Source organism: Sphaerodactylus townsendi, linkage group LG07, assembly GCF_021028975.2.
Source record: "Sphaerodactylus townsendi isolate TG3544 linkage group LG07, MPM_Stown_v2.3, whole genome shotgun sequence".
Taxonomy (NCBI): domain Eukaryota; kingdom Metazoa; phylum Chordata; class Lepidosauria; order Squamata; family Sphaerodactylidae; genus Sphaerodactylus; species Sphaerodactylus townsendi.
Genome location: NC_059431.1, coordinates 28350109 through 28376358, shown reverse-complemented (window position 1 = coordinate 28376358; position 26250 = coordinate 28350109). Strand labels below are relative to the sequence as shown.

The 26250-nt window shown below is 42.4% G+C and overlaps 1 protein-coding gene across 1 annotated transcript in view; it reads left to right on the top strand.

Moving 5' to 3' along the window:
* Window positions 1–16562, top strand: part of DHX29 (DExH-box helicase 29) — a 36281-nt gene extending 19719 nt beyond the window's left edge. The window contains exons 14-27 of the mRNA XM_048503983.1: window positions 2502–2642; window positions 4720–4864; window positions 5101–5221; window positions 6735–6819; window positions 7752–7840; window positions 8788–8916; window positions 9403–9478; window positions 9998–10222; window positions 11708–11844; window positions 12224–12317; window positions 12825–13112; window positions 13287–13418; window positions 13819–13915; window positions 15401–16562. Of these exons, the coding sequence (XP_048359940.1) occupies window positions 2502–2642; window positions 4720–4864; window positions 5101–5221; window positions 6735–6819; window positions 7752–7840; window positions 8788–8916; window positions 9403–9478; window positions 9998–10222; window positions 11708–11844; window positions 12224–12317; window positions 12825–13112; window positions 13287–13418; window positions 13819–13915; window positions 15401–15456 (1815 nt within the window). The 3' untranslated portion in view covers window positions 15457–16562. The remainder of the gene's footprint in view (window positions 1–2501; window positions 2643–4719; window positions 4865–5100; window positions 5222–6734; window positions 6820–7751; window positions 7841–8787; window positions 8917–9402; window positions 9479–9997; window positions 10223–11707; window positions 11845–12223; window positions 12318–12824; window positions 13113–13286; window positions 13419–13818; window positions 13916–15400) is intronic.
* Window positions 16563–26250: the final 9688 nt, after the last annotated feature.

Genomic DNA, 26250 nt, shown 5'->3' with positions numbered 1-26250 from the left:
GTCACTGAACTTGCAATGCTAAGGACTATCCAGTAACTCTTCTCGTTCTTGAGAAATCCATGGACTCTGCCTACCATGCGGCTCTAAATAGGCTGGTGGCCAAACAACAAGAGTAGGTGCATTGTGGACATTTATGCAGCCATGGGCTGCCCCTTTTCCTTTCATCCACCTAGCCTTTGTATTGTTTTTAGCTATGATTATTGTTTCCATCTACATGATGCCCTTTGGGCCCCGACCTCCAAAGGGAATTATTGAGTACTGTAACCCAGCTGATCATGGAAGTTATTGCATGCTTTAATCTTAGAAGTTATGTTATTTGTTGTTGTTGCATCCGTCTACTGCTACCTCCACCGCTCTGGATGCCCTGGCCTCCGAGCAGCAGGAACAGATCCAGCCGTTTCACCTTAGATAATCGTTACTTCAGCTTATTGATTACTTGCTGTTTGTTGCATCACCAAGGTTGTGAAATGTACATGTATGTGCTGCTTTAACCTCTCAGTGACAATTCCCAATTGATTCATAAGTATGAAAGTAATGCGTGAGCTGCAAGAAGTTGTGGTATCTAATCTGAAATATGATGTTTTGCCCTTATTGGTGGTGACCACTCTGGAGCTGGCTATTATTTTCGCCGGGAGGATAGTTGAGTGCTATTGTGCAGCTCTGCATTGGTTTTAATTGTATGCCTGGATTATGGATCTCTGTTTACGTTCAGTGTGTGTCTGTATTGCCTGTAGTATTGTAAAGAAGCCCCTCAATTTCCACTTACCCCGCAGCCAAGTTCTAATGTTACACAAGCAGCTCGGTCGAAACTTAGGCCAGACGGGCGGAGGAGATAAGCGTCCTTTAAATCACCCCTAGCATTTTCGATTACTCTTCTAAAATCGTAAAAGGAGGAAGTGTAGTAATGCACTGCTGACCCAGCAGCACCGTGCGTAGAAACGTTGGCACCTGGACGACCTCACGGCCTTCTAGTCGCTTGCGCCCCACTTCTACCTCAACCCGTATGAGTCGCGAATGGTCATGAAACTATCTGGCTCATAGTCACCGGAAGGCCCCAGACAAAGGGACAATGATCTGCCCCAGGTGAGGATTAGGCCCAGGCGGCTTGCGGCTCTTCTCCGCACGTAGCAGCCAGGTGAGATCATGCATCACATGATGATCTCCCGCTCTCCCGCTCTCCCGGACTCTCCCATCCCGCCCCTCTACACGCCCCCATTAGAATCATAATAAAAGGTGCCAGGAACCAGCACGCGGGAGATTCGCTAGGAACACGGACCTCCGCGCTCCCGCTGCTGGCGATCTCCACCAGATGTTATCTCCGCGTCTCGTCTCGTTCTTGCGCTGACCACGTGGGTCGACTACACCATCAGCCTCTGTCAGCATGGCCAATTGGCCATGCTGGTAGGGGCTGATGGGAATTGTAGTTCCTGAACATCTGGAGAGCCGCAGGTTCCCTACCCCTGTCTTAAATTGTGGGGGTAGACCATATAGCAAGATATTGTCTTAACGGATCGTAACCCCCAATCACTTGGGGCTTATTTTCTTAACAAATTCATAATTCATCTTGTTGCTCCATCAGGGATACTGAGGGATACAATTGAAACCAGAGAATTAAAATGCGTCATAAAAATAACATACATATATAGGAGCACAAAACCAACAATTAAAATATATGGGTGGTAGGAGAGATCATCAAGGGAGCACTGGACAGAACAGAAAAAAGTTTTCACTGTGGAAGTCAGTGATAGAACGGAACAAACGGATGTCCCTGGAAAGGAGTTTCACAATTTTGGCTCCATGACTGTGAAAGCCACATGACCTCTTTTCTGGTCATTTGAGGGGGTTTACCCTTAAAATCTTAAGGTCGTTACTACCTCTTGAACACAATAACAGGCCTGTTTCAGCATCCAAATTGCCAGGTGGTCGCTACAGGTGACAAAGCAGTTCCTCATGGTTGAGATAGAGTTGGAAGTGAGGGGCATGTCAGAGCACTTGACTGCTGACCTGAAGCTGGAATTGGATGTGGCTGCCAGCACAACAGGTCAGATCTAGTGACATGTAAGCCCAGAAGAAAATGTACTTCATGGAGTTCCACTTGGCAGAAGCCATAGCACAACAGCTACAGCAACTCGGAGCACATAAGTGTAATTTTTAACAAAGCAACAGTCTGCATATTGAGCAATAGAAAGAGCAATGAATAGTTCATGCCTCGCACGTATGGAAACGATAGTGGGGTACCATGTGCTTCACTTTGTTCAGGCAGATGGCGAGGAGAAATTGTAGCACTTCAGCTTGTACATGCACTTACATACGTAGAAATCTTTCATGTTAGATTTCATAGAAATCTAACATGACGAAGGCCAAGGTCAGGATTTCAGCTGAGCCTTATAAATACCTTTCTTCATAGCAAAGTTAATTCTTTGTTACTCAGAAATATGCTGTCCTTGTTCAGGTTTATTTAAAATAATATTTGAAGTGTCATTCATTTTGCATGTGTTTAGATTTTCCATGTTGAAGATGTCATAGAGGAAATTGGTTTTGTTTTGGAAAAAGATTCTGAATATTGTCAGAAATTCTTAGAAGAAGAGGAGGAAGTAACAATTAATGTCACCAACAAAGGTGGAGGAATTACAAAATATCGGGTAAGAGATTTTTCTCCACAAATGATATGGGCAGTTAATGAAACAAAAGCAGCTATTATTTTGAAAGTTCGTTTAATTTATTTTCAAAAACACAGAATTATTAGAGTCTCTTTTATGTATGTATGTATTTATTTATTTAGTTAGTTAGTTCAATTTGTATATTGCTCTCTCCACAAGGGATCAGAGCGGCTCGCAGCAGTAAACAGTACATAAAATCTGTTTAAAAAACCAGTAAACAACTAAAACACTTAAACAATTGAAACAATAAACACAGTCAAACAGTTAAAACCAGTTAAACAGTTATAATAATTAAAACCTAATCCGATCTGATTAAAATGCATTTAAATTAAAATCAAATAAAAGTTGATTTCAGATCAAAGTTAAAATAAGACTGGCAACAGATGCTGTTAAGCAGATAGGGAACTAAAATTTGGGCAAGCAACAAATGCAGTTACTAATAGAGTTGCACTTCGATTTCAGTGTCTAGTTTTTGGCCTCAATCAAAAGCTTGTCGGAACAACTCTGCCTTGTAGGCCCTGCGGAATTGCATGAAATCCTGCAGGGGCCTAGTGTTAGGTGGCAGAGTGTTCCACCAGGTGGGAGCCAGAGTTGAAAAAGCCCTAGTCCTGGTTGAGGCCAATTTAACAGTAGTAGGACCAGAGACCACAAAGAGGTTTGCAGTTGCTGACCTCAAGTTTGCTTGGGGGTAATGCGGTTTCAAAGGTTTGCAGGTCCCAGGCCGCTTATGGCCTTAAAGGTCAATACCTTAAACCTGTTCTGGAACTCTGAAACCCTGAGGAGAATTGATTGGAAATATATTGTTGAAGGCTTTCATGGCCGGATCCAACTGGTTCTGGTGGGTTTTCCGGGTATATAGGAAATGTTTGAGGTATATATTGTCCATGTCCCAGGGTGGGGAACCAATCAGTAAGCCCCACCTGCAATACAATACTATCAACCACATCTTTGCATAACAAGTTCCACCCAAACACTTACTGATTGGTTCCCCACCCTGGGACATGGACAATATATACCCCAAACATTTCCTTCTCTCTGGATACAGTGTGCAACAGCCTTCCCTCTGTGATACACCTCTGAAGATGCCAGCCACAGATGCAGCTGAAACGTTAGGAACAAGATCCACCAGACCACAGCCACACAGCCCAGAAAGCCCACCAGAACTGATTGGAAATAGATTCCTAGTCTGCTTTAAGAACCTGATAAATGGCTTATCCAGGCTTTATCAGATGAAAGCCAAGTATATGGGAGCTGGAGATACTATGAAACTATAATTTATTACAGTTGTGTCTCATCTTTCCTCAAAGTTGGTTTGGTTTTCCCCTTTTTATCCTTATTTATTTATTTTATTTGGTGGGGGGATTATGCTCATAATAATCACCCTATGAAAAAAACTAAGGCTGAGAGAGAGCGACTGCCCAAGATAACTCAGGAAGATTCTGGGGAAGCTTGGGGATTAGAACTTGCATCTCCCAAACCAAAGTCCAATACTCTCACTGCTATATCATTCTAGCTGTCAACAACCCTACACTGGGATAGGGTAAACAAAATTAATCTAATTAAAATACGTATAAAGGTTTTTCTTAACTAATAAACATCCAGAGACCAGTGGGAGGAGTATTTTAATCTGCCTGGGTATTCTTCTGCTCATATAAAATTTACTGTTCTCCTACAAACTAATTTTAAAGAGAGAATTCAACAAGAAAACGCTGCGTTAGAGTTCACTATCTGCCCTCTCCCAGCCCACAAAATTCAAGTTGAGTGAGACAAGTTTAATGCTAGGTGGTTTCCCTTCCCTTAAATATTATGGATGTACAATTCAAAAAGCCATCAAGCATTTTGATTGTTAATTAAATTGTGATTTTTTTTTAAGCGAGCCCATTTGATTTCCATTTGACGTTTGTTTCACTCAGTACTTGGAACGAAGTGTTTGTAAATGTTTTTTCATACCCAGCATGAAATGTTTAAGGTGACACTGTGAAAATGAAATGACATAGATCTCTCCTTCATCCTCTTCATAGTTTATTCTCAGTGGGGTTTTTTCCCCTGTACTTTTTAGGAAAATGTCCCGGTTCAAGTTGCCTCAGGAATCGATTTAGGTCCCTACTACCAAAAATACAGCAGTCGAACTCAGCAGGCCATCTTCTACATGAATCCCTATAAGATCAACTTTGATCTCATATTGGAGTTGCTTGCATTTTTAGGTATGTGGCTTCTTTTTAAAAAAAAAACACACCCTCTGGTTTTCTTCATGTTTAGGTTTTTGTTTGATTTGATTTTAAATCTTAATTTGGAACAAGCTGCTGGTTTTCTTTTTCAGTGGATAGTGCTGAAAAATGTATTTGGGGAGAGGATTTGCATGTGATTGCCATCTTTTTAAAAAAAAAATCATGAAGCTTTACAGTCGTCTTGTAAATTGCTTCCTTTCATACATTTACAGATAGAAGTCCTCAGTTCAAAAACATGGAAGGAGCCGTTTTAATTTTTCTGCCTGGGCTTGCTCACATTCAACAGTTGTATGATCTCATTTCAACTGACCGAAGGTTTAATCTAAGGGAGAGGTAAATAATAATTTTTGGGAAAACTGCATGTGGATAAATGTGGGAAATGTATTTTGTGTGTGTAGAATTTGTGCAAAATTAGGAGGCTAACAGGCGTTCCTTCCCTGACCTGGATGGCCCAGGGGAGCCCAACCTCATCAGATTTTGGAAGCTAAGCAGGGCTAGCCCCAGTTAGCATTTGGACGGGGGGCCATCAAGGAAACCCAAGGTTGCTAGGCAGAGGCAGACAATGGCAAACAATCTGTGTCTCTTGCCTTGAAAATCCTCTAGGGTCACAATAAGTTGACTGCAACTCAACAGCACTTTCCATCACCAATGGGCTTGCCTATAGAAGACCATCCATCCATTGGTGAAGAAGAATTGGAGGGCTTTTCCACCTTTGGGCACACTCGGTCTTGCAAGGGAGGGTGGCTTTGTGTGATTAGTCAAGGATGAGGGAAATTAGACCTGTCCCTTCCCTCTGGAAACAAGATGATCCTCCAGGCCATAGTTGGACATCAGGCTGGGCTTCTAGCCCTGGGTAGCTCCCCAGTACCACTGCTAAGGTGGTACCTGAGGAGACCATTAGGATGACACCAGAAGGCAGACATGTCATTGAGCACGGGACTGTGGCTTTTCAGGACTCTCTGTGTGTGGTTCAGATTATGGTAAGGCTTTGTAGAGGCTGGTTGGGAGAGAGGGCACTTCTTGCTGATCTGAAAGCTTGTTGGGTTTCCCTTTGTAATTAGTATGGGCTGTTGGGTTTGGAAGTCAAACAGTGAGATACAGTTAAACTTGCTTGGATAGACATCTGTGATAGCATTTTGAAAGCTTGTACCCCAAAAAAGGAGCTGCGTGGCGTAGTGGTTAAGTGCTTGCACTGCCACTCACACGGTCAGGAGTTCAAACCCCCTGTGGGCCAGATATCCTGGCAGCTGGCTCATGGTCAACTCAGCCATCCATCCATCCATTCCTTGGTCGGTAAATGAGTACCTAGCACATAACTAGGGAGTAAAGAATAGCCAGGGAAAGCAATGGCAAACTACCCCACAAAAACGGCTTGCCTATGAAATCACTGCTTGCAGTCGTACCCCAGGGTCGAATACGACTGAAGGGGAAACTTTACCTTTTTATCCCAAAAATCTTTTTTGCCTTTATTTACTCATATCTGGCTGTCCTAATGCAGACCAACATGGCTACCTCTGGGACGTAGGTAAGGGGGGGTTCTTGGGTTCAAACCCCTCCCATTACATGTTCGGCTTGCTTGAAACAATGCATGGAATGGTACAGCCGGAAAGCCCTCAGTCACCGAACCCACCCCATTAAAAATTTTATACTTAACATCACTGCAAGGTAGTTTTATTGCTTAACAATTCAGGGATTGGGAGGTGACCATTCCAGATGTAACTTGGCCTGTAAAATCAGCAAGTTCTGAATAAATTAATGTAATATAGATTGTTTGCACACAAATGGCAATACCCAGGGGTACCAAACAAATCCGTTGTCTCAACTGTATCGTACTTATTTCTTTCAGGCATCAGTTGATTGCTCTACACTCTGTTCTATCGACTCAAGACCAAGCAGCAGCATTTACACTACCTCCTCCTGGTATTAGGAAGGTATTAATATGTCATGTATTGATGCCTGCTCCTTGCCTCTCTCTGATTAACATTTTGTGCAGATTTTGTTTCCTTACATACTGCTTTACCAATGTGAACTTTTCAGATCTCTTAAAAATGTATTGGGATGGCTGCTATGGAACTTCAATTTTTCTTGAATATCCCAAAGTTGGTTCTTTCCACTCCCCGCCCCCATTTCTTGTTGCCGCCTTTGAAAAACTTTAATTCCTCTTCCTAAACCAGCCTGAATCCTTTTTAATATGCCTGCTGATGTGTCTGGTTTCATGTAGCGATCACTGTGGTTATCACTGAAGGAGTAGTATGAAAACAGAGACTGATCAGTTTTCCCCACTCCCATAATGTGGAAAACCAGATTATGGAGGAACTGTAGTCTGTATTGTATTGTACTAGTGTGGTACAATATGGGAGATTCTGTGTTCAAGCTATGTAGAGTAGCAGTCTATGGCTCATTCCGCACATGCAGAATAATGCACTTTCAAACTGCTTTCAATGCTCTTTGAAGCTGTGCGGAATGGCAAAATCCACTTGCAAACAATTGTGAAAGTGGTTTGAAAACGCATTATTTTGCGTGTGTGGAAGGGGCCTTAGTTTTGAGTCCTCGTGGGCAGGTAAAAACAGCACATGCCCCCAGCCTTGCCTGGTGATCCAGAAGGATACAATTGTCACTGTTACCACAAGCCACTAAAATATTGAAAAGAATCAACAGTGTCACCCTCCCCTTGTGTTTCTCCCAGCTTAGACTATCCAAGAGGGAGACTAAGATAGTTTCAGCTCCAAAAAGATTGGTATAATAGCTGAAATTCCTCAGAGATGGCTTGCTCCCACTGCTTGATTAACTTTGCTCCAAAATGGACTTTTGGAGACTGACTGATAATATTTGCATTTAAAACATATTTTTGATTTGTTGATAGATTGTTTTGGCTACCAATATTGCTGAGACAGGTATCACTATACCAGATGTTGTCTTTGTAATTGACACTGGGAGAACAAAGGAAAACAGGTAATGTTCACTTACTATCATGTATACTTTCTGAGTTGGTTCTGAAATGTTTTTGTGCTTTGGCTGTGTCCAGATAGTGCTGAAAGTACATCCCTGTGTAAATTGCAGTCTAACACCCCACGAACTGTCTTAATAATAATTTTAAGGGAGCGGCCTAAACCTTTAAAAAGACGTGAAAAGAATGATAGCAGGGGGCATAAAATGTTGGTTTCAACAAACACAGATTCTTCCATTGGAATAAATTATGTGTGTTTGTATGTTTTTGCTGTTGATTATACAATTTTAAACATTTGTCTCTACTTTGTCACAACTTTGGTGACAAAGCCGAACTTGTTATAGGGAACCTCCACTTCTGAACTTCAAAAATAATTGCTTTTGTGCATTTTCCTCTTGAGCACTGAAAAAAAAAAGGTTTTTTTGGAATATTGTTTGGTATTGCCCCACTATCAAAAGAAAGGCACCAAACATATAGGCAGGCTGGTTAATCAAATGGCCATTTAAAGCCCACATCAGCTTAATGGTGACAGAATTGCCCCATATATCTCCCTTGTGATTTACAATATGGGATTTGCCGGTTGCTTTGGGCCCAGTCAGGATTTTTTGGGACGTGTCTAATATTAACCATAAGAAATTTCCTTTTTTCACCAGCTTGATACCATATGGTAAAGTGGGGTGGTGGTGGTGTAATGTTGAAATAGATTGGTGAGACCCTGAGATGGCAGATTTGGTGTGAGCATGTTGTTATGTTAAATAGGTTGCAGAGATAACCATGCCAGATACATCAGAACGTCCTTTCCAGAATGCAGCTTCAATAGGTGTTTAGATCTGAGGAAAAAAGCAGCTATTTGAGACCTGCGCACCCAATTTGATGGCAGATTATGCATGTGTGAGGAAGGGTAAAATGTGGCTTATTTTCCAAACCTCCTGATGAAATGTCTTTTTTCCAGGTACCGTGAAAGCAGTCAGATGAGCTCGTTGGAGGAGACTTTTGTGAGCAAAGCGAGTGCATTACAACGTCAAGGGAGAGCTGGGCGTGTTAGGGATGGTTTCTGCTTTCGAATGTACACCAGAGACAGGTGAGATGATGTTGACCATCAGGATTTTGGAGGCTAAACAAACGTTGTGTGTTTCTCTTTTACATAGAGCCATCAGCAGAAGTGCAGTATGGTACTTGCAAGCATTTATTCTGCTAGTTCTCTTAGCTTTTAAATGGTGTAAGTGTATTCTTCTCCAGAAATATTTCCTTGCATTTCTTCAGGAAGAATGAATAGAACCATTTTCCTGAATCATAGTTCTGTGTTTCTTAGGCTCATTCCGCACATGCAGAATAAGGCACTTTGAAACTGCTTTCAGTGCTCTTTGAAGCTGTGCGGAATGACAAAATCCACTTGCAAACGGTTGTGAAAGTGGTTTGAAAACGCATTATTTTGCGTGTGCGGAAGGGGCCTTAGCTTCTACACTCTTTTCCAGTAGCAACAATAAGCAAAACACATAGCTGTGTATATGAAGAATTTTAGAAGCATGGAGTGGGCTTTAGTCTGACTTTATTGTGATCTCTACAGATTTGAAAGTTTCTTAGAATACTCAGTTCCCGAAATACTGCGTGTGCCCTTGGAAGAACTGTGTCTTCACATAATGGTAAGCTCTTTCTGCTTTAATTACTCACACTTGCCAGAAAGGCATCAGTAGCTGACTGAGCCTATGGTCTCTGAATTTCTGGGGTTTTGAAAAATGCTGTAGCCTCTTAGCCAGAGTTGCAAAGAGTAGGCTGTTTGTGTCTTTAAAGTACCAGTGAGATTTGTGTAGGGCATTTGTGTCTGATTAGGCCGTAAGTTATGTAAAGAAAAGCTGTTCTAGCAGCTGAGCTGTTTTGAAGGGCGACGAGACCAGGGTGGAACAGTTACAACTCCAAGAGAAATGAGTTCCTATAGTTGACGGGACGTAAACAATATCTGAGACTGGGTTTTACTGAAAGCAGAAAAAAGTAACTTTTTCATTGAGCGTCAAAAAACAGAATTTCAACTAGAAGCATCAGATTGCCTGCTGGAATACTACGTAGGTATGGAGAAGACAGTTTGGTGAAAAGATCCTCCACTGCATTTATAGCCTGCATTTCTAGGTTATGTTTGTTAAGCGCATTTATCTGTACATCTACAGAAATGCAATCTTGGCTCTCCTGAAGATTTCCTCTCCAAAGCCCTGGACCCACCTCAGCCTCAAGTAGTTGGCAATGCCATGAACCTTCTACGGAAGATCGGGGCTTGTGAACTGAGTGAGCCCAAACTGACTCCTTTAGGCCAACACCTCGCAGCGTTGCCAGTCAACGTAAAGATTGGTAAAATGCTCATATTTGGTGCTATATTTGGCTGCTTGGATCCAGCGGTAAGTTAACAACCACCGCACATTCCGTCTAAGCCACCTTATCATAAGGCAGTGTTAGGACCAAAGGTGGGGGGGAGGGGCACGGGACAGAATCCTCGTTCCCAGGCAAAACAAAGGCCTAAAAACTATTCAATATGTCTCATTCTTTTGGGGGGCATTATTCTGTTCTGATGTGTCAGCATGTTTTTATTGATGGCTAGGAGTCCCAAAAGCTGTCAGCGACCTGGGCTGTTCGGCAATGCTGATATTTATGAAGTGATTTTTTTAAAAAAATATTATTTTATTTTTCATAACAAATAGAAACATCTGTATGAGATAATATGAAACAAAAATAAGAGCAATAAGAACAGAGAATGGATCTAAGCTTGATTACAATTCCAGAAACGTAAAAAGCCAATATAATTATATAACAAGTGAGATAATTAGCAGAAAGATAATAATTCAAAAAAATACTTTAGTATATAATTAGTATTATTAACATCACTATTTTCTAGACATTTTCTTGTTTGATGTAACTTTTCATTTAATTTTAAAATATTTTTTTGCCAGCCCAATTATTTCATTACTGAACTTGTTTTAATATATTGAGTGTCTAGGGTAGAGTAGTGGGCACCACTTTTTTAAATGCTAATGCAGTGCAAATTGATTTTATACACTAGGAGCAGAGACTCCTGAGACTGAGGCCCCTTCTGCACACGCAAAATAATGCGTTTTCAAACCACTTTCACAACTGTTTGCAAGTGGATTTTGCCATTCCGCACGGCTTCAAAGAACACTGAAAGCAGTTTGAAAGTGCATTATTCTGCATGTGCAGAATGAGCCTGAGACTTTTCCATGTTGTTTATTTGTCCTGAGTTTGATGCTGTTGGAAAATGAGATTTATTTCTTGCTTTCTTGCAGCATTGTGGTGTATTCATTCACCTCCCAGAGTTTCTCAGGCTTTTCTCTGTTCTTTTCCAAACGTTCTTTGCTGCAAAGTTTTGGGAAAGGTCTCTGCACACCCTGAATAGCTGCCACATGGCTGGGAAAAGTCTGAGTTTTCTGGTCTTGTCCACATAGCAACCATTTCCTCTGCTGCCGTGGGCACACTTCCTCCTCCACCTCTGAGGAGCAGTTTGGGTTTTGTTTTTGTTTTTTAAATCAGCAATTCTTATAAACTTAATGGTGTTATCAGTTCCTCTGAATCCCTAGCTTTCATTTAAAAAGCAAGTCTCTAGCCCTTGTTATTGTGGAGAGGTAATGAGAAAAACATTTCTCCTCCACAAAAGGGGCAAAACACTTATCTTTTAAAAAACAAGATGAAAGCTGAGAAACCCTGTTAAAACAGCTGTTAAAATAACTAGTTGCCGATTTTGAAACACTCCTCAGTTTGTATGCACCTTATATTGGCAGTTCGCTTTGTCCATCGTTGTATTGTAAAGCAGACTTTGTTGATCCAAAAATAACATTGTTCAGACTTAATATATGTTCCTTGATCTGTCATAGGCCATTCTTGCTGCAGTCATGACAGAAAAATCTCCGTTTACGACCCCTATTGGAAGGAAAGACGAAGCAGACCTTGCCAAATCTTCCCTGGCGTTGGCCAGCTCTGACCATTTGACAATCTACAAGGCGTATCTAGGGTAATGGAAAAATTTATTTTTATTTGTGGCCTGCCTTTCTCACCAAGAGTTAAAGCAGGTTACAAATTTATAAAAAAATATTATCAGGCTAGGATTACAAAATTAAAAACAATGCTGACAATAAGATATAAAACAATTTACACAAATCCTGTCCTAATGGACTCAAATCTATCTCTTCTACTGCAGACTTCTGGTTACCCTCTGAAGAAGTACACAGGCATTTATATTTTAAAAGTTGTTGAAACTGGCTTAATTCTGACATTCCCATTCTGATAGCATTTGTCAATAGGTCTTTGGAGGACTTGTTAATAATGTTGCTCTGTGTTTGTCAATAGTTATCATTCAGAGTTTTTGTTAAAACAGATCATCCTTTTTCTAGGTGGAAGAAAGCCCGTTTGGAAGGAGGTTACCGTGCTGAAATGACATACTGTAGGAGAAATTTTCTCAACAGGACATCCCTATTAACTCTGGAGGTACCAGCAACAATTTACACTATTTTTGTGTTGCAGGAACACATTTTATGGCTTAGTTTTCAGTATATCCCTCCATAGAATGAACCAATAGTTATTTGGTTTTTGTGTTTTTAATTTTAAATATAGTTGCAACACTTGAAGTTTTTCCATGGTATTATTTCCAATGGAGCAAAATCTTGCAAAGAAATTGGTTTGTTGTGCTTATGGGGGTCTAGAAATGGGTGAGGATCTGTGCCCCATAGCAAAGATATCGTAGAGCATGTGCAACTTTATTGTCTGTAGAGCAGGGGTGTCCAACTCTGGCCCTCCAGATATTAATGGACATTTTTTGGTAAACAGGCTCAGAATTTGAGTGTGTGTGATTCAGAAGCTAGAAAAATAAAGAGCTGACATAGTTGGTTTCTTAAGTCTAGATCAGTGGAATTCCTTCTCTTTTTTCCCTTTTTAAGTCTTATTTTGAGCAGTGAATGGATGATTAAAAAAACGAATCACTTGCATCTGTTCCAGGACATGAAACAAGAGCTAGTCAAGGTGGTGCGGTTAGCAGGATTTGCAGCACCCTCGTGTCACCATGGAGATGTACCCTCTCTTTCCCTTCAAGAAACGGCCCTTCTTAAAGCAGTGCTGACTGCAGGGCTGTATGACAATGTGGGGAAGATAATGTGCACCAAGTCTGTAGATATTACCGAGAAATTGGCGTGTATGGTGGAGACTGCTCAGGGTAGAGCCCAAGTGCACCCTTCTTCCGTGAACAGGGATCTGCAGACCTATGGCTGGCTGCTATATCAAGAAAAGGTAATATACACAGTGGGATGTATTCTTATAAAAATTCTGTTTAAGGCCAGAATTTATCTACTTGGCTAAAGAGGGCATGCATTAGTTGCGAAACAGAAAAATAGCATACTTTTTCATAAAACTAACAGCTTGGTATTGTAATTGAATAAACTTATCTTTGTGTTTTGCATGCAGGTTAGATATGCCAAGGTGTACTTGAAGGAGTCTACTTTAATTTCCCCCTTTCCAATTTTACTTTTTGGGGGTGACATAGAGGTTTTGCATCGTGAACGCCTCTTGTCTGTTGATGGCTGGATCCATTTTCAGGTATATTTAGGTTCTGGTAGGCATTTCATGCACCTTATACCACACACCTGGGAAACCATCGTTCTGTTCTAGTGTTTTTTGTTCATTGCCTAAATACCTAAGCATTAGTACAGGATACTTGTGAGAAAATGAGGAAGTTATGAAAGGTGTCTTTACTATATAGAGTTTGCCAGACAGGAAGAATTATGCTGTCCTTCCGAATGGTATTTTCCAGTTCAAGAGCTAAAATGCAAAGAACTGTATATAACATCTTACAGAATTGAGGCCTTGATTTCTTTTGCTCTTTTTCTGTGGAATGTGGTTTTTAAATAGTAGTATCTCAGTAACAAACTATTTGACACGGGGAGGTGAAGAAAAAAAGCTTATATTTTTGTAAAGTTTAATATATTTACTTCTACAGGCCCCTGTAAAAATTGCGGTCATTTTCAAGCAACTGAGAGCACTCATCGAGTCTGTTTTAAGACAAAAGCTTGAAAACCCTAAAATGACACTTGAAGGTAATGTTGTTGGTAGCTTCATCTTCACAATGTTGTACATAAAACACACATGTGAAATAGAGGGGGAGGGGGCCCATCATCTGGTCGTGGCCCACCCACACGGGAGGAGGCGAATGGGGTCTGTCATCTGGCCATGACCCACCCACTCTAGGGGGAGGGGAAAGGGAACCTATCTACTAATGGCCCTCCCACTCTGTTATCCTAAGAAACACAAAAGTTAATCACTTTACACAGCTGCAACAAGCACTTTGAAGGCACAGAACCTGCAGGGAACGCTAATTTAATATGAAGTCAAATTTAGCTGCTTAAGTGAGTATCTGTGATAGCAAAGTTGATAGTGTTGCATACATTCTTATTGAAGCCTAGTTGATTATATTTATTCGCCCCATCTATTAAGAGCTGCAGTGTTTGCACACTGGTGAAATTGCCCCTCTGCCAGGGTAAGTGTCCTGGGGAGGTCAAATCCACTGGTGCAGTGCAGTGGCGCTCCCACAGTCAGATTCCCCTCCCCCACTTTTGAACGAGGCTGTTAGAGACACTCTTCAGCAACTGAATGTATGGGCTGAATGCGTGAATTCTCCTCTAGAGACTGCAGCTCATATGTTCTCAGTGGTCTATTTTATTTGTAGTTTTAGATGTATTAGTGTCTGGCAGTGATGAGTGATTAAATCATAACACCAGAAGCAGTCTTGGTTACGCTGGCTGATATTTTCAGTTGTGTTCCAATTTTTAACTAGAAAAATACCAACGAAAATGCACCAAATGTTGGTTACTTTTCCTAACCTTTGAGGAGCTGAAGTTTACTTCCTGTTGGTTTCCAGCTTCACAATTACGCTTGTTGCTTTTAGGAGACTAAGGCCGTTTCCGCATGGCAGCGGAAACGGCTGGGTCGGCGCTTCTCGCACCGACCCGAAGACGCTGGGACCGTCCACACGGACGGTCCCGGGAAGAGGCGGGCAGCCGGCCCCGCGGAGTGCCGGCGCCTGCACGACCCGGCTTGTCCCTGGGCCTCCCTCGGCTGGCGTCGCGAGGAGGCCTGAGGACACGCTTCATTTCATCGCGCCTGCTCGAGCGGCGCAGGGCAGGGGGGCGTGTCCCCAGGCCTCGGAGACGCGCCGGAGGCCCAGCGAACCAAGCGTGAATGCGGAGTGAAGTCGAAGTGAAGCGGCTGCCGTTCGCTCCGGCAGCGGCTTCACTGCCAGCATTTCCCCAAAAAGAGCGCTAGGCATGCAGGAAACGCGCCGACCAAACTGGTAGTAGCGAGGGCGGCGCGGCTGCGCTGCAGCTGCGCCCCTCGTGCGAATGGCGGCCTGGAGACAGTGTTTTTACCGTCTCCAGGCCGTCATTTTCTGCCCGTGCGGAAACAGCCTAAGGGAAGTATGACCGTTTGCAGAGCATTAAAATTTGGGGGGAAACTCTGTAAGTCAGGTCTTTGAGATGTACTATGGGGTTGCATTTCTCTGATATTGTCATTTTCTCTTTCAGATGACAAGATTTTGAACATCATCAAAGAACTGATAAAAACAGAAAACATTGTTTGAAACACAAATTTAGCAAGGTCTACCAAGCCACAATAACAGGAAGAAGAAAATTATTCATGAAAGGGATGTTACATCAGCCATCATGAGGGAACTGCTTGAATAGGGATATAAGTGTGTTTTCTGTTTCATGATGGGGGAAATATATTATAAAATTTTACAATACATTTTGGTGCCGCTTGTTAGAATGGTCTAAATGACAGCAATTGAAAGATTTGGGTATGATAATAATCATTGCGCGCTGCATGCATTTAATATCTTGATGTTTTCAACATCAGAATTCAGATCCGTCTGGAATTGTTTTGAGCTGGTTTCATGAAGATATGAGCAGGAATAAGAGGAGTTTGGTTATTTTACTTGCCAAAATATTTTTTTACAGTGTTAATCTCTTATGAGATGAATTTTATCTTCATCATGGTGATTTTAAGCTTTGCATTTTAAGAAACTGGGGTTTTTTTTGTGAACATTAAATACTAGCACCTAAGTTAACAAACTACAGATGAACAAAAGCTATTTTGTTTCAGAAATTTGGCCCCATCATCTTCAGAATTGCACTTCTGTGTCTGAAATTAATACATACTAAACCTTGGTGAAGATGTAACATGAGTTCCTGAAATGTTTAACATTATAGAACAAGAAGGTACAACTGTTTTCTACTCTGGAAGGAAGGCGGCAATACACAAAGCCAGACAGGTTTCTTTAAAAAACCTATATAATAGCGAAGAGCTTAATTAAATGTTTGTTGCTTCACTAAATGAATTGCTACAACTTTAGGAAATCATCTTGCAGAAATCTGTTATACGTATTCCTTGCACAAGGACATCTAAAACACAGAGACAGCATGGTGTAGGGGTTAGAATGTTGGATTATGCTTGACACATTTGAATCCCTGCCAGGGCCATGATCAGTCATTTGCTTGCGCTGTCTTTCTTTCTGAATCTAAGCTACCTCACGCTGTTGTTGTGCGGGGTGGGGAGAGGAGGAATGGGATAACCACATATCTGTAAACCTCCTTCAGTTCTGTGAGGGGAGAAACTCTTTAAAGAAAGTGGAATTAAACACAAGTAATGAGGAATTTGTAAAGCTGAATAAACAAGATATTGTGTGAAGATATTTTTTTCATTGTTGATCTAAACCACTAAAAGGTTCTAGTCCACAATCTAGAGATCATAGATACACAGACATGCCTACATATTTATAAGAGAGCTTCTTTTCCACTCCAGCTTTCCTCTTAACAGCAGGTGTGTGTGAGAGAGAGAAAGAGAGAGAGAGGGGAAAAGAGAGAGGCTTTTGAACATAAGAACAAGCCAGCTGAATCAGACCAAAGTCCATCTAGTCCAGCTCTCTGCTACTCGCAGTGGCCCACCAGGTGCCTTTGGGAGCTCACATGTAGGATGTGAACGCAATGGCCTTCTGCGGCTGTTGCTCCCGATCACCTGGTCTGTTAAGGCATTTGCAATCTCAGATCAAAGAGGATCAAGATTGGTAGCCATAAATCGACTTCTCCTCCATAAATCTGTCCAAGCCCCTTTTAAAGCTATCCAGGTTAGTGGCCATCACCACCTCCTGTGGCAGCATATTCCAAACACCAATCACACGTTGTGTGAAGAAGTGTTTCCTTTTATTAGTACTAATTCTCCCCCCCAACATTTTCAGTTAATGCCCCCTGGTTCTAGTATTGTGAGAAAGAGAGAAAAATTTCTCTCTGTCAACATTTTCTACCCCATGCATAATTTTGTAGACTTCAATCATATCCCCCCTCAGCCGCCTCCTCTCCAAACTAAAGAGTCCCAAACGCTGCAGCCTCTCCTCATAGGGAAGGTGCTCCAGTCCCTCAATCATCCTTGTTGCCCTTCTCTGCACTTTTTCTATCTCCTCAATATCCTTTTTGAGATGCGGCGACCAGAACTGGACACAGTACTCCAAGTGCGGTCGCACCACTGCTTTATATAAGGGCATGACAATCTTTGAAACTCCCAGGTGGCAATAATGACTTTGGATATACAAAATTCAGGCTTGCTAGCCATGGAGAGAGCTCCCTCTGTGCTCCACTCTTAAGGAAGCAACCAGTATTTGAGACGTCCTTCTTTACCCTTTTTTAATGTATTATTTGATTCATATGCCACCCCTCCCTATGGCAGGTTGAGGGCTGCTCACAGAAAAACCTGTTAAAACCCAATTAAAATTCCACTCTAGCTAGGGAAATGAAGAGAAACAAGACAAAAATGGGAAAGGAAAGTGGAATAGGGATGAGGAAAAGGAGGCCAGTGATGATGGAAAGGGCTGCTGCAGTCCTCAACCATAGTCTTGGCAGAATAAGTGTCTTACAGACCTTGTGCAACTGAGACAGATCCCTCAAGGCCCAGTCTTGTTTGATGGCCTAATATAGATACAGTAGTTCCTCTTGCCTAGTTTTTCCCTCACGTGCAGCACAGTTTTTCCCTCACATGAAGCATAGTCTTTATCTTCTGCTGTCGTAAATTCCCAGCTAGGTTATAATGTTCTTCCCGTGATATGTGGGTGAAAAGTGAAGGGTGAAAAGTGCATTTCAAGCTTTGCCAGGATGGGGAAAAATGGAAACAGCAACTTCTCATCTTCCGTGAGATGACTTAGAAGGAGAATGTTCCAGTCCTCTGCTGCTTCCTGCTGGGCACTATTGGTGTCTTCCCTGTTAGAGGCTTACCGCATTAGCTGGTCCTCAGGGTGTGGAAGGGCCTGTATGATCGTGCCCCATCAGCCAGACACTGCTTTCAGGGAGGGATGCCTCTGGTTCTGGTACTGCCTGGGGTTTGCCTGCTCCAACCATGTCTCTTCCTGATCCTGATTAACCCTTAGCTACAGCTGTGCTTGCCTGCCCCATGAGTCCTAAGGTCACCCTGAAGCATGCAACCTATTAATTGGATGGGCCATTCTTGATCTTAATCCTGAAATGATGAATAAGTTCTTGAAAGAATGGGTTGGATGCTGGCTGTGAGGCTTGAGCTGAACAAACAGTTCAGATTGTTTGACATGTACAACCACAGCTCTCAGGTTTCAGCAATTCTTCACAATCTGTTTGCTTTAAATTTTTCTACCTTGCCTTTCCTAACAGTTCGAGGTGACTTAGAATTCAGCACAGTTAAAACCCACAGTGCAGTACTGCATCCATTTAAAAGTCAAAGCACAATGCCGAACTTGCCACCGCCCTGATCAGTCTCTTTTAAATAATCAACTGAAGCCGTTGAAATAAAACTGCTCCGCAGGAGTTTTAAAGTGTAGACAGAGAATGTGCTTTTTGTACCTCTTTGGACAGTCCATTCCATAACCCTGCGGCTGTCATAAATATGCCCAAGGTCTATGTGTGTTTGCATGTACGTAGTGTGTTTATGTCCATGTAAGCATGTTCTTTTGAGCTCTGTGCCACCATCCCAAATTAAAACCCAGCCTTCCATGTTACCGGTGCCTTGAGGAGCTCTACTTAAGGCTGTATCTGAGCATGTGCAGATGGTCAGAGACTCCCAACTATTTCTGGCCTTCCTCTGTGCATGTCTTCAGGGTGACTGACCAAGGTGCACAGGGAGCTGTTGAGTTGAGGGAGGTGCAGAGATGAGTGCAAAACAGATATATGGCAGCAAGGAGGGACTAAATAGCAGTGTGGTGTAGTGGCTAGAGTATTGGAATTGGGCCTATGGAACCCAAATGAAATCCCAACCCCTGTGAAGCTTGCTAGGTGACCGTGGGCAAGTCCCCCTCTCTCAGCTTCACAGAGTGTTGAGAAGATAAAATGGGGAAGGGGAGAATGATGTATACTACCCTAACCTCCTTGGACAAAGGACAGGGGGAGAAGTGCACTAAATAAATAAATAATTTCAATTTATGGAGCAATAAGCTGTGTTTTGCATCCTTGCTGTTCAAGTGATTTCCCTATATTTACTCCGGAATTGTGAAGCAATGTGATTTTATACAAGGTACATTATTAGTGGAGTTAACTGTAACTTGTATGCAAATATAAGATGACCCCCTCCCAGCAGCAGTGGCGTAGTGGCTAAGAGCAGGTGCACTCTAATCTGGAGGAACCGGGTTTGATTCCCAGCTCTGCCGCTTGAGTTGTGGAGGCTTATCTGAGGAATTCAGATTAGCCTGTGCACTCCCACACACGCCAGCTGGGTGACCTTGGGCTAGTCACAGTTCTTTGGAGCTCTCTCAGCCCCACCCACCTCACAGGGTGTTTGTTGTGGGGGGGGGGGAAGGAGATTGTAAGCCCCTTTGAGTCTCCTACAGGAGAGAAAGGGGGGATATAAATCCAAACTCTTCTTCTTCTCTTCTTCCCCTTTCTGAAGCATCATCATAACTCACATTAAAGCCCATTTGATTAAATACCATGAGATCATTTTGCCCCAATACATGTGGTGTCAAGTGAATTAGTAGAGGTAGTTTGCCACTGCCTTCCTCTCCAGAGTCTTCTTTGGTGGCCTCCCATTCAAATACTGACCCTGCTTAGCTTCAGAGATCTGATGGCGCCTCCCCCAATTACATAATGCACAGAACTAATCTGTAAATCTGCTTTGCTAATCCAGCAGAGGGAGCAATTTGCCAGATTGCCATCTATGAAATTGAAGCAGGAATGGTCATATCACCACCAAGACATAAAGCTTTTGTCTATTATCTTTTAAGATGCAGAGCCATAGTGGAACATTTCAATCTTGCTAGCTGGCTTCCCTTACGTTTTAATGATTTCTCAATATTAGTTTCTCTGAAGATAAATCTTTCATGTATTTCCTCATGTTTAGGAGTGATTTCATTTCATACTTTTTACCAACTGGATCTTCATCCCTTTGCCATCATTGCTTTGCAATGTTTTTGCAGGGAACTAATTTTCCTTTCCTTTGATCTCTTCTTGTTCATTCTGTTACTGCCAGGAAAATATGAAAAATATTTTCCTAAGCCTATCGCCTGACTGCACTGGCTAAGGACCAGAGCAAAGAGACCAGTGTTACCCAAAAGTCTCCATAGGGCCTGGAAAGGACGTGTACATGTAGTTGGGCCAATGTTTCACATGATTTTCTTCTTGCTTTTATTTCTTTTAAGACTTAGTATACACCCCTCAGTGTTGGATTTATTGTTTGCCCAACGTTTATGCTTATGTCTTAGGAAGGTTTTCCAGTCGATTCAAGGTTTATTAATGTTAGTTTAGGATATTCTTGTTCACATATAGAAGATGCTTTTTATGATACTGTAAGTTCTGTAGGATTGGGGTGCGGTGTGGTTTCCAACTGTAGCTAGAGGATCCCTCTTATCCTTTGCTGAACGTAGCATTTGTTGAATTTTCTTAGTGGGTCTGTAGATTGTTTGTAGGTTATGCTTCTTCATCAGTTTTCCTATGCGGTCAGTGGTTCCCTTGATTTATGGTAAGAACACTTTCCCTCTAGATAGCTCTTTATCTTTGTTCATATGGCTTGTTCTTGGTCTTGCAGCTCTTCTGATGTCTGTAGAAGAGTAACCATTAGCCTGTAGAGCCTGGTTTAGGTGGTTCAATTCATCTTGAAGGAGGTGGGGTACACAGATTCTGTTTGCGCGATCTACCAACGTTTTTATGGTTCTCCTTTTTTATCCTGGGTGATGATTGGAGTTTTTGTGTAGATATCTATCTCTGTGTGTAGGTTTTCTGTATACACTGTGGCCCAATTGTTGGTTTGGTTTGCGGCTGACTAGGACTTCTAGAAATGGCAGTTTTCCTTCATTTTCTTTTTCCATAGTAAATTGGATGTTTGGGTGGATCTTGTTGATATGGTCCAGGAACTTGTTTAGTTCTTCTTCTCCATGGCTCCAAATGGTGAATGTGTCATCCACATAACAGAACCATATGGTGGGCTTTTTTGGTGCTGTTTCCAGGGCTTGCTCCTCAAAGTGTTCCATATAAAAATTTGCTATTACAGGGCTAAGAGGGCTACCCCATCTTTCTGTTCATAGAATTCATTATCCCACTGGAAGTAGCTACTAGTGAGGCAATGTTGAAACAGGGCTGTGATGTCTTTTGGGAATTTCTGGTTGATGAGTGCCATGGTGTCTGCTATGGGGACCTTGGTGAATAGGGAAACCACATCAAAGCTGATCAGTTTGTCATTGGGGTTGAGTTTAAGATTGCTGATTTTTTTCAATGAAGTGTGCTGAGTCCTTAATGTAATGTGTAGTAAGTCCAATATGGATTTGTAGTTGTGCAGCTAGGAATTTTGCCAAATCATATGTAGGGGATCTGATTGCACTCACAATGGGTCTGAGTGGAGTGGAGTCCTTGTGGATTTTTGGGAGTCCATAAAGTCTGGGAGGGTGAGCTTCAGATTTGCAGAGACATTGGCATATGATTGGATCAATTGAGAGTTCTTAATCAAGGTATTGGTTTTTCTGGTGATTTTGTTGGTTGGGTCCAAAAGTTGTCTGATTTTTTCTTTGTATTGTTCTGTTTCCATTATTACCGTGGCATTTCCTTTGTCTGCTGGTAGAATGATGATTTTTGAATCAGAATTGAGGTATTTTCTTTCTTTCTTTCCTTGTGCTTGGACTCAATAGTGGATTGATTAGGTGAGAGTTGGCTGAATAAATCCTTGAAAAATTAAGATCATGTGGTTAGGTAGGTCTGGGGCCCAGGGGTGGCTGGCTCTCTGCAGTGGACTCAATTAGGAGCTTATGTGTGTGGCTTGATTCTTCTCTTTTCCTGGACAAAAATGTGTCCAGGGTAGCAAAGACAGTGTTTTACCATCAACGCCACGCCTGTCAGCTGCCCGCCTATCAGCTAACTGCTGCCCTGTTTTTCTTTATCATCGCTATAATTAATTACTACATTTTGTTAATTTTGATATATTTGTGTAACCAAGAAAAGAAGTCAAGATTAGGTGGTCAAAATAAAGGGGCAGGGCTATGCATATAGGAGCGAGCTGAGTTTATATTTACCAGGGTCAACTGGGGCCAGAATACCTGTCAGCAAGAGAAGGAAAAGCTGTTAAGTAGAGATAAGTCTGATAGATTTTAATTGGATAAAACGCTTGAAAACGACCTTTCAAGCAACACATTGAATACAAGCAATTTTGGGGTTCAGGTTCATTTGTTTTTCTTTATCATTGCTATAAATAATTACTACATTTTGCTTTTTATTTAAATACAAGGAAAAGTAATACATTTGCATCTACAAGTTTAGGATTGGCAGTGTGTGCATCTCCTCACAATAATTGATTAGGAACATTAGTCATTATAGCTACACTTGGAACAAGCTCGTTTATTATCAGGAGCCAGGCAGAGCAGATGCATTACTTTCATTCTGTAATAACCCCCCTGGCTGCCTGTCAGTCACCAGGCTAAATTTAAGGTATGGGCTATCACATACAAACTCCTTTAATCACCTAGTTCACTCAAATCTACACAGCCACCCCTTCTTCTATGCTCCTCCACAATAATGTCAATAATCCAAGCAAGGCTTCCTGCAGGTGCCACCAGTGGTGGGATCCAAAAATTTTAGTAACAGGTTCCAATGGTGGTGGGATTCAAACAGTGGCGCCGCCGCACACACGCACCTCCAGTCCCTATTGGGCAGGGAGGTTGCTTTAGTAACCCCTTCTCGGTGCTCAGAAAAAATTAGTAACCACTTCTAGAGAAGTGGTGAGAACTGGTTGGATCCCACCTCTGGGTGCCATGCTGAAAAAGGGCATAATCAACAACTGCCTGGATGCATGCATTTGTTTTGTTCTCCCACCTTGTAGCTTGGCTGACAACAGTAGGTTAGGGAGTATTAGCATGGCCTTCATCCCCTGCCTCATGAAATATTGAATTTCATATTATTCCCTACACTGTGTGCTGCAAAATGCCAGTTTCCATGTTTGTGTGGGTGGATAGCAGAGTGTCCAAGCTGAGAGCAAGCCTCAGGCAAAACAATCTGTTTGCAAATTTATGAGTTACTCCAGGCAATACTATCTGAACATCTCATAACGAGGACATGAATCTTTGATTATCCCGTCCTGCCAGAATACTCCTTTAATATAATGGAGTCTGTAGAACTCCTGAGCACCACACCTCGCTAAGATGCTTTTTGGAAACTTCCTGATAGTGTGCTTTTGAGAAACCATTTCTCCAAACAATTGCTTCTTCCATGCATTTCCTCAACCTCTAGATACAATCTCCCTAACAACAAGATCCTTCCTAAATCACTCAAGCCTCAGCCAAATTTGAATACCTAAGGCAGAGACTTTAGGAAGTACCTCTGCATAAACCATTCAAGGTTTCACTGATATAATCTAGGATCAATTGTCCCCATTGTCCCGGGGAGTAGAGACAATAGATAAAGCTGCTAATTAGCTCAGCCCTGCAACCAGCATAGAGGCAAGAAACGAAACCTAATGCAAAGATCCACCCTATAAAAGTCCTGCTCACCTTAAGCTCATTGCTCATATCTAACCTGAACCTCCCTTGGTCAAGTTGTTGTGAGACACGATATATCGTCCTTCACTTGGGTCCCTATGCTGGCATAGAGATCCTTGCCTTCTTCTGGAACTTCTCTGCAGATCTTTGGTAACATATAAGTCCCTTGCTTCCCTAACTCCCATTCTATCATCTCACCTATCTTTTCCTCCCTATCTATATACTTAGGAACTGTGTGTATGTGCCTTAATGTCTCACTGTGTGGTTGTTTGCAACCACAACTTATATAAACATATTTAAACTGCAATTTGGTCTTTTGTGAATTCTCTGTGGATACGTTTCAGGCCGTTTCTGGTATACATAGTCTAAAAAGATCCTCTCCCAGCCTACCTCCAGCTTTGCCAAACCGAGTAATTCCCCATTGCTCTATAAAAATAAGTTTGTACACTGTTAAGCTGGGTAACAGAAGGTTCCCATTCTTCTGTTTTTCTGCAAACCATACTAAACTGAATTATTCAAGAGGGTTTTTCTTACAAAGATAGAGCAACATTGTTATGAAATAAGAAAGAAGCTTTGGTAAAGGGACAGGGGTTGTGAACTATAGTATTGTATACAGTGCATACAGTTGTATATAGTGCATATTGTCTGTTGCTGTAAGTGTGTTCCTAATATATAATTTCTGCTTCAGTTAATGTGTCATGTGTAAATGCTAATGCTCTGTTTCCCCTTTGATTCAGATTTCTCCTTGTTTTCAGATTTCTACAATCCAAACCCTGTTGCACTGCTCTCGCCAGCTCAGGCACACACACACACACCCTTCCGCACCTGGCCTGGTGAGCCTGCGGTGGGTGAGCCAATACAGGCACCCACCCACCCACCACACTCCCAATTGGATCTGCTGAGCCCGCTGCAGGCTGAGGCAGCCCCCCCTCACCCTGCTGATCTGGGCTGGCAAGCCTTCTGCAGGCTTGCCAGGTGAAGTAGCCACCCTCCCCCAGAGCCATTCTGGGCTGGTGACCCCACTGTGGGCTCACCCACCTCCATATTGATCTTGCCAGCACCCCCCCCCCCTCAGTCCAGTCGACCAAGTCACATTTTTGTCACATCCAGTCCTCTTAACAAATTAGGTCAATGCCCCTAAATCATTTCCTCACACCAGGTAGTCTAGATTGTACAGGCATCATTTTGGGAACTTTGTTTCTCCTTCCATATTGGAAAGTGCAACAGCGTTGGAAAGAACAGGCCAATATATTTCTGCCACAGCTGTCAGAATAATGGCAAAATGTGAAAAGCCCTATGCGCAGAAAATTCATGAAAGTTCAGAACAACATGTTATGGAGCTGTAAACCCAGAGCTAGAGATGTTCCTTTGGGAGCTCAGCAGTCTTTGATCAGATGCAGTATTATATAATATATATGTTACAGTGTGGACCCTGGAAAGAACTCTTAAGAAAGAATACAACGGTATGATGCTGTTCGTTAGGATATCAACAATTGACTTCTTAATCTTGGAGAAGATGGCCTCTTTCTAAAGTGACACCTGTTTATGAGACTTTTTTCTGTTCTCACCTCTTGCTTGGAGGGGGTGGGGGGCGCATTCAGATATACCTAACTTAATTCGACTAACATGCCACCAACTCCCCGCAAACAAAAAAGAATAAATACTTTACATGTTCATTAATTTTTTTAAAAAAATGCAGTCCAATCATGTGTTGCTCTGCCTATTCCATAAAGAAACCCCAAGTAAGTACAAAACCGACTGAAACGGAGAATAGCTGTTGTTGGGTGAATGGTGGCATGTCCCCAAAATGTTGCATCATGTCACCTTTGACACGGGTCGTGGTAGGTCTGCTGTCATTGAGCTAAACAAACGATGAAACCAGAACTTTAAAAAGAAGACAGAAAATGTTTGTAATATCTATTGGAGTTAAAGTGTGGCAAATAATCTGGTGTAATTCCAACACGTTGCCTTGGCTAGAAAGTCGACCTGAACTTCCCAGATGAAGGAAACCAGGCCAAAATGTCAGGCTCTTCTTCATCCCTGGGACAGGCCCTGATAAGTGTGGTGTTTTGTGCTTTTTTAAAGTGTGATGTTTTGAACTTTTTTGTGCTTTTTAAAGTGTGTTGTTTTGTGTGTGTTTTTTTAAATCTAAGCCAGCTTCAGAAAGGGGGCTTCCCCCTACTTTCAGGCGTTGAAGGAAACCCTGGAAGGGCCGCTCTCGCCCCAGTTGCTGGGGGGACCGAAAGCCTGGTTGCGGAGAGACCGGAGGAAACCCGGCCCTGCCAGCCAAGAGCGGTTCTTTCGCCGGGAAAGCCGAGGAGCCGGAGGGGCGGAGCGTCTCCAGTAGGCGGGGCCGCCCTCGCCTACATATAGCCGGCTCCGCGCACCGCCATCGCCTGCCCGGCAGGCAGC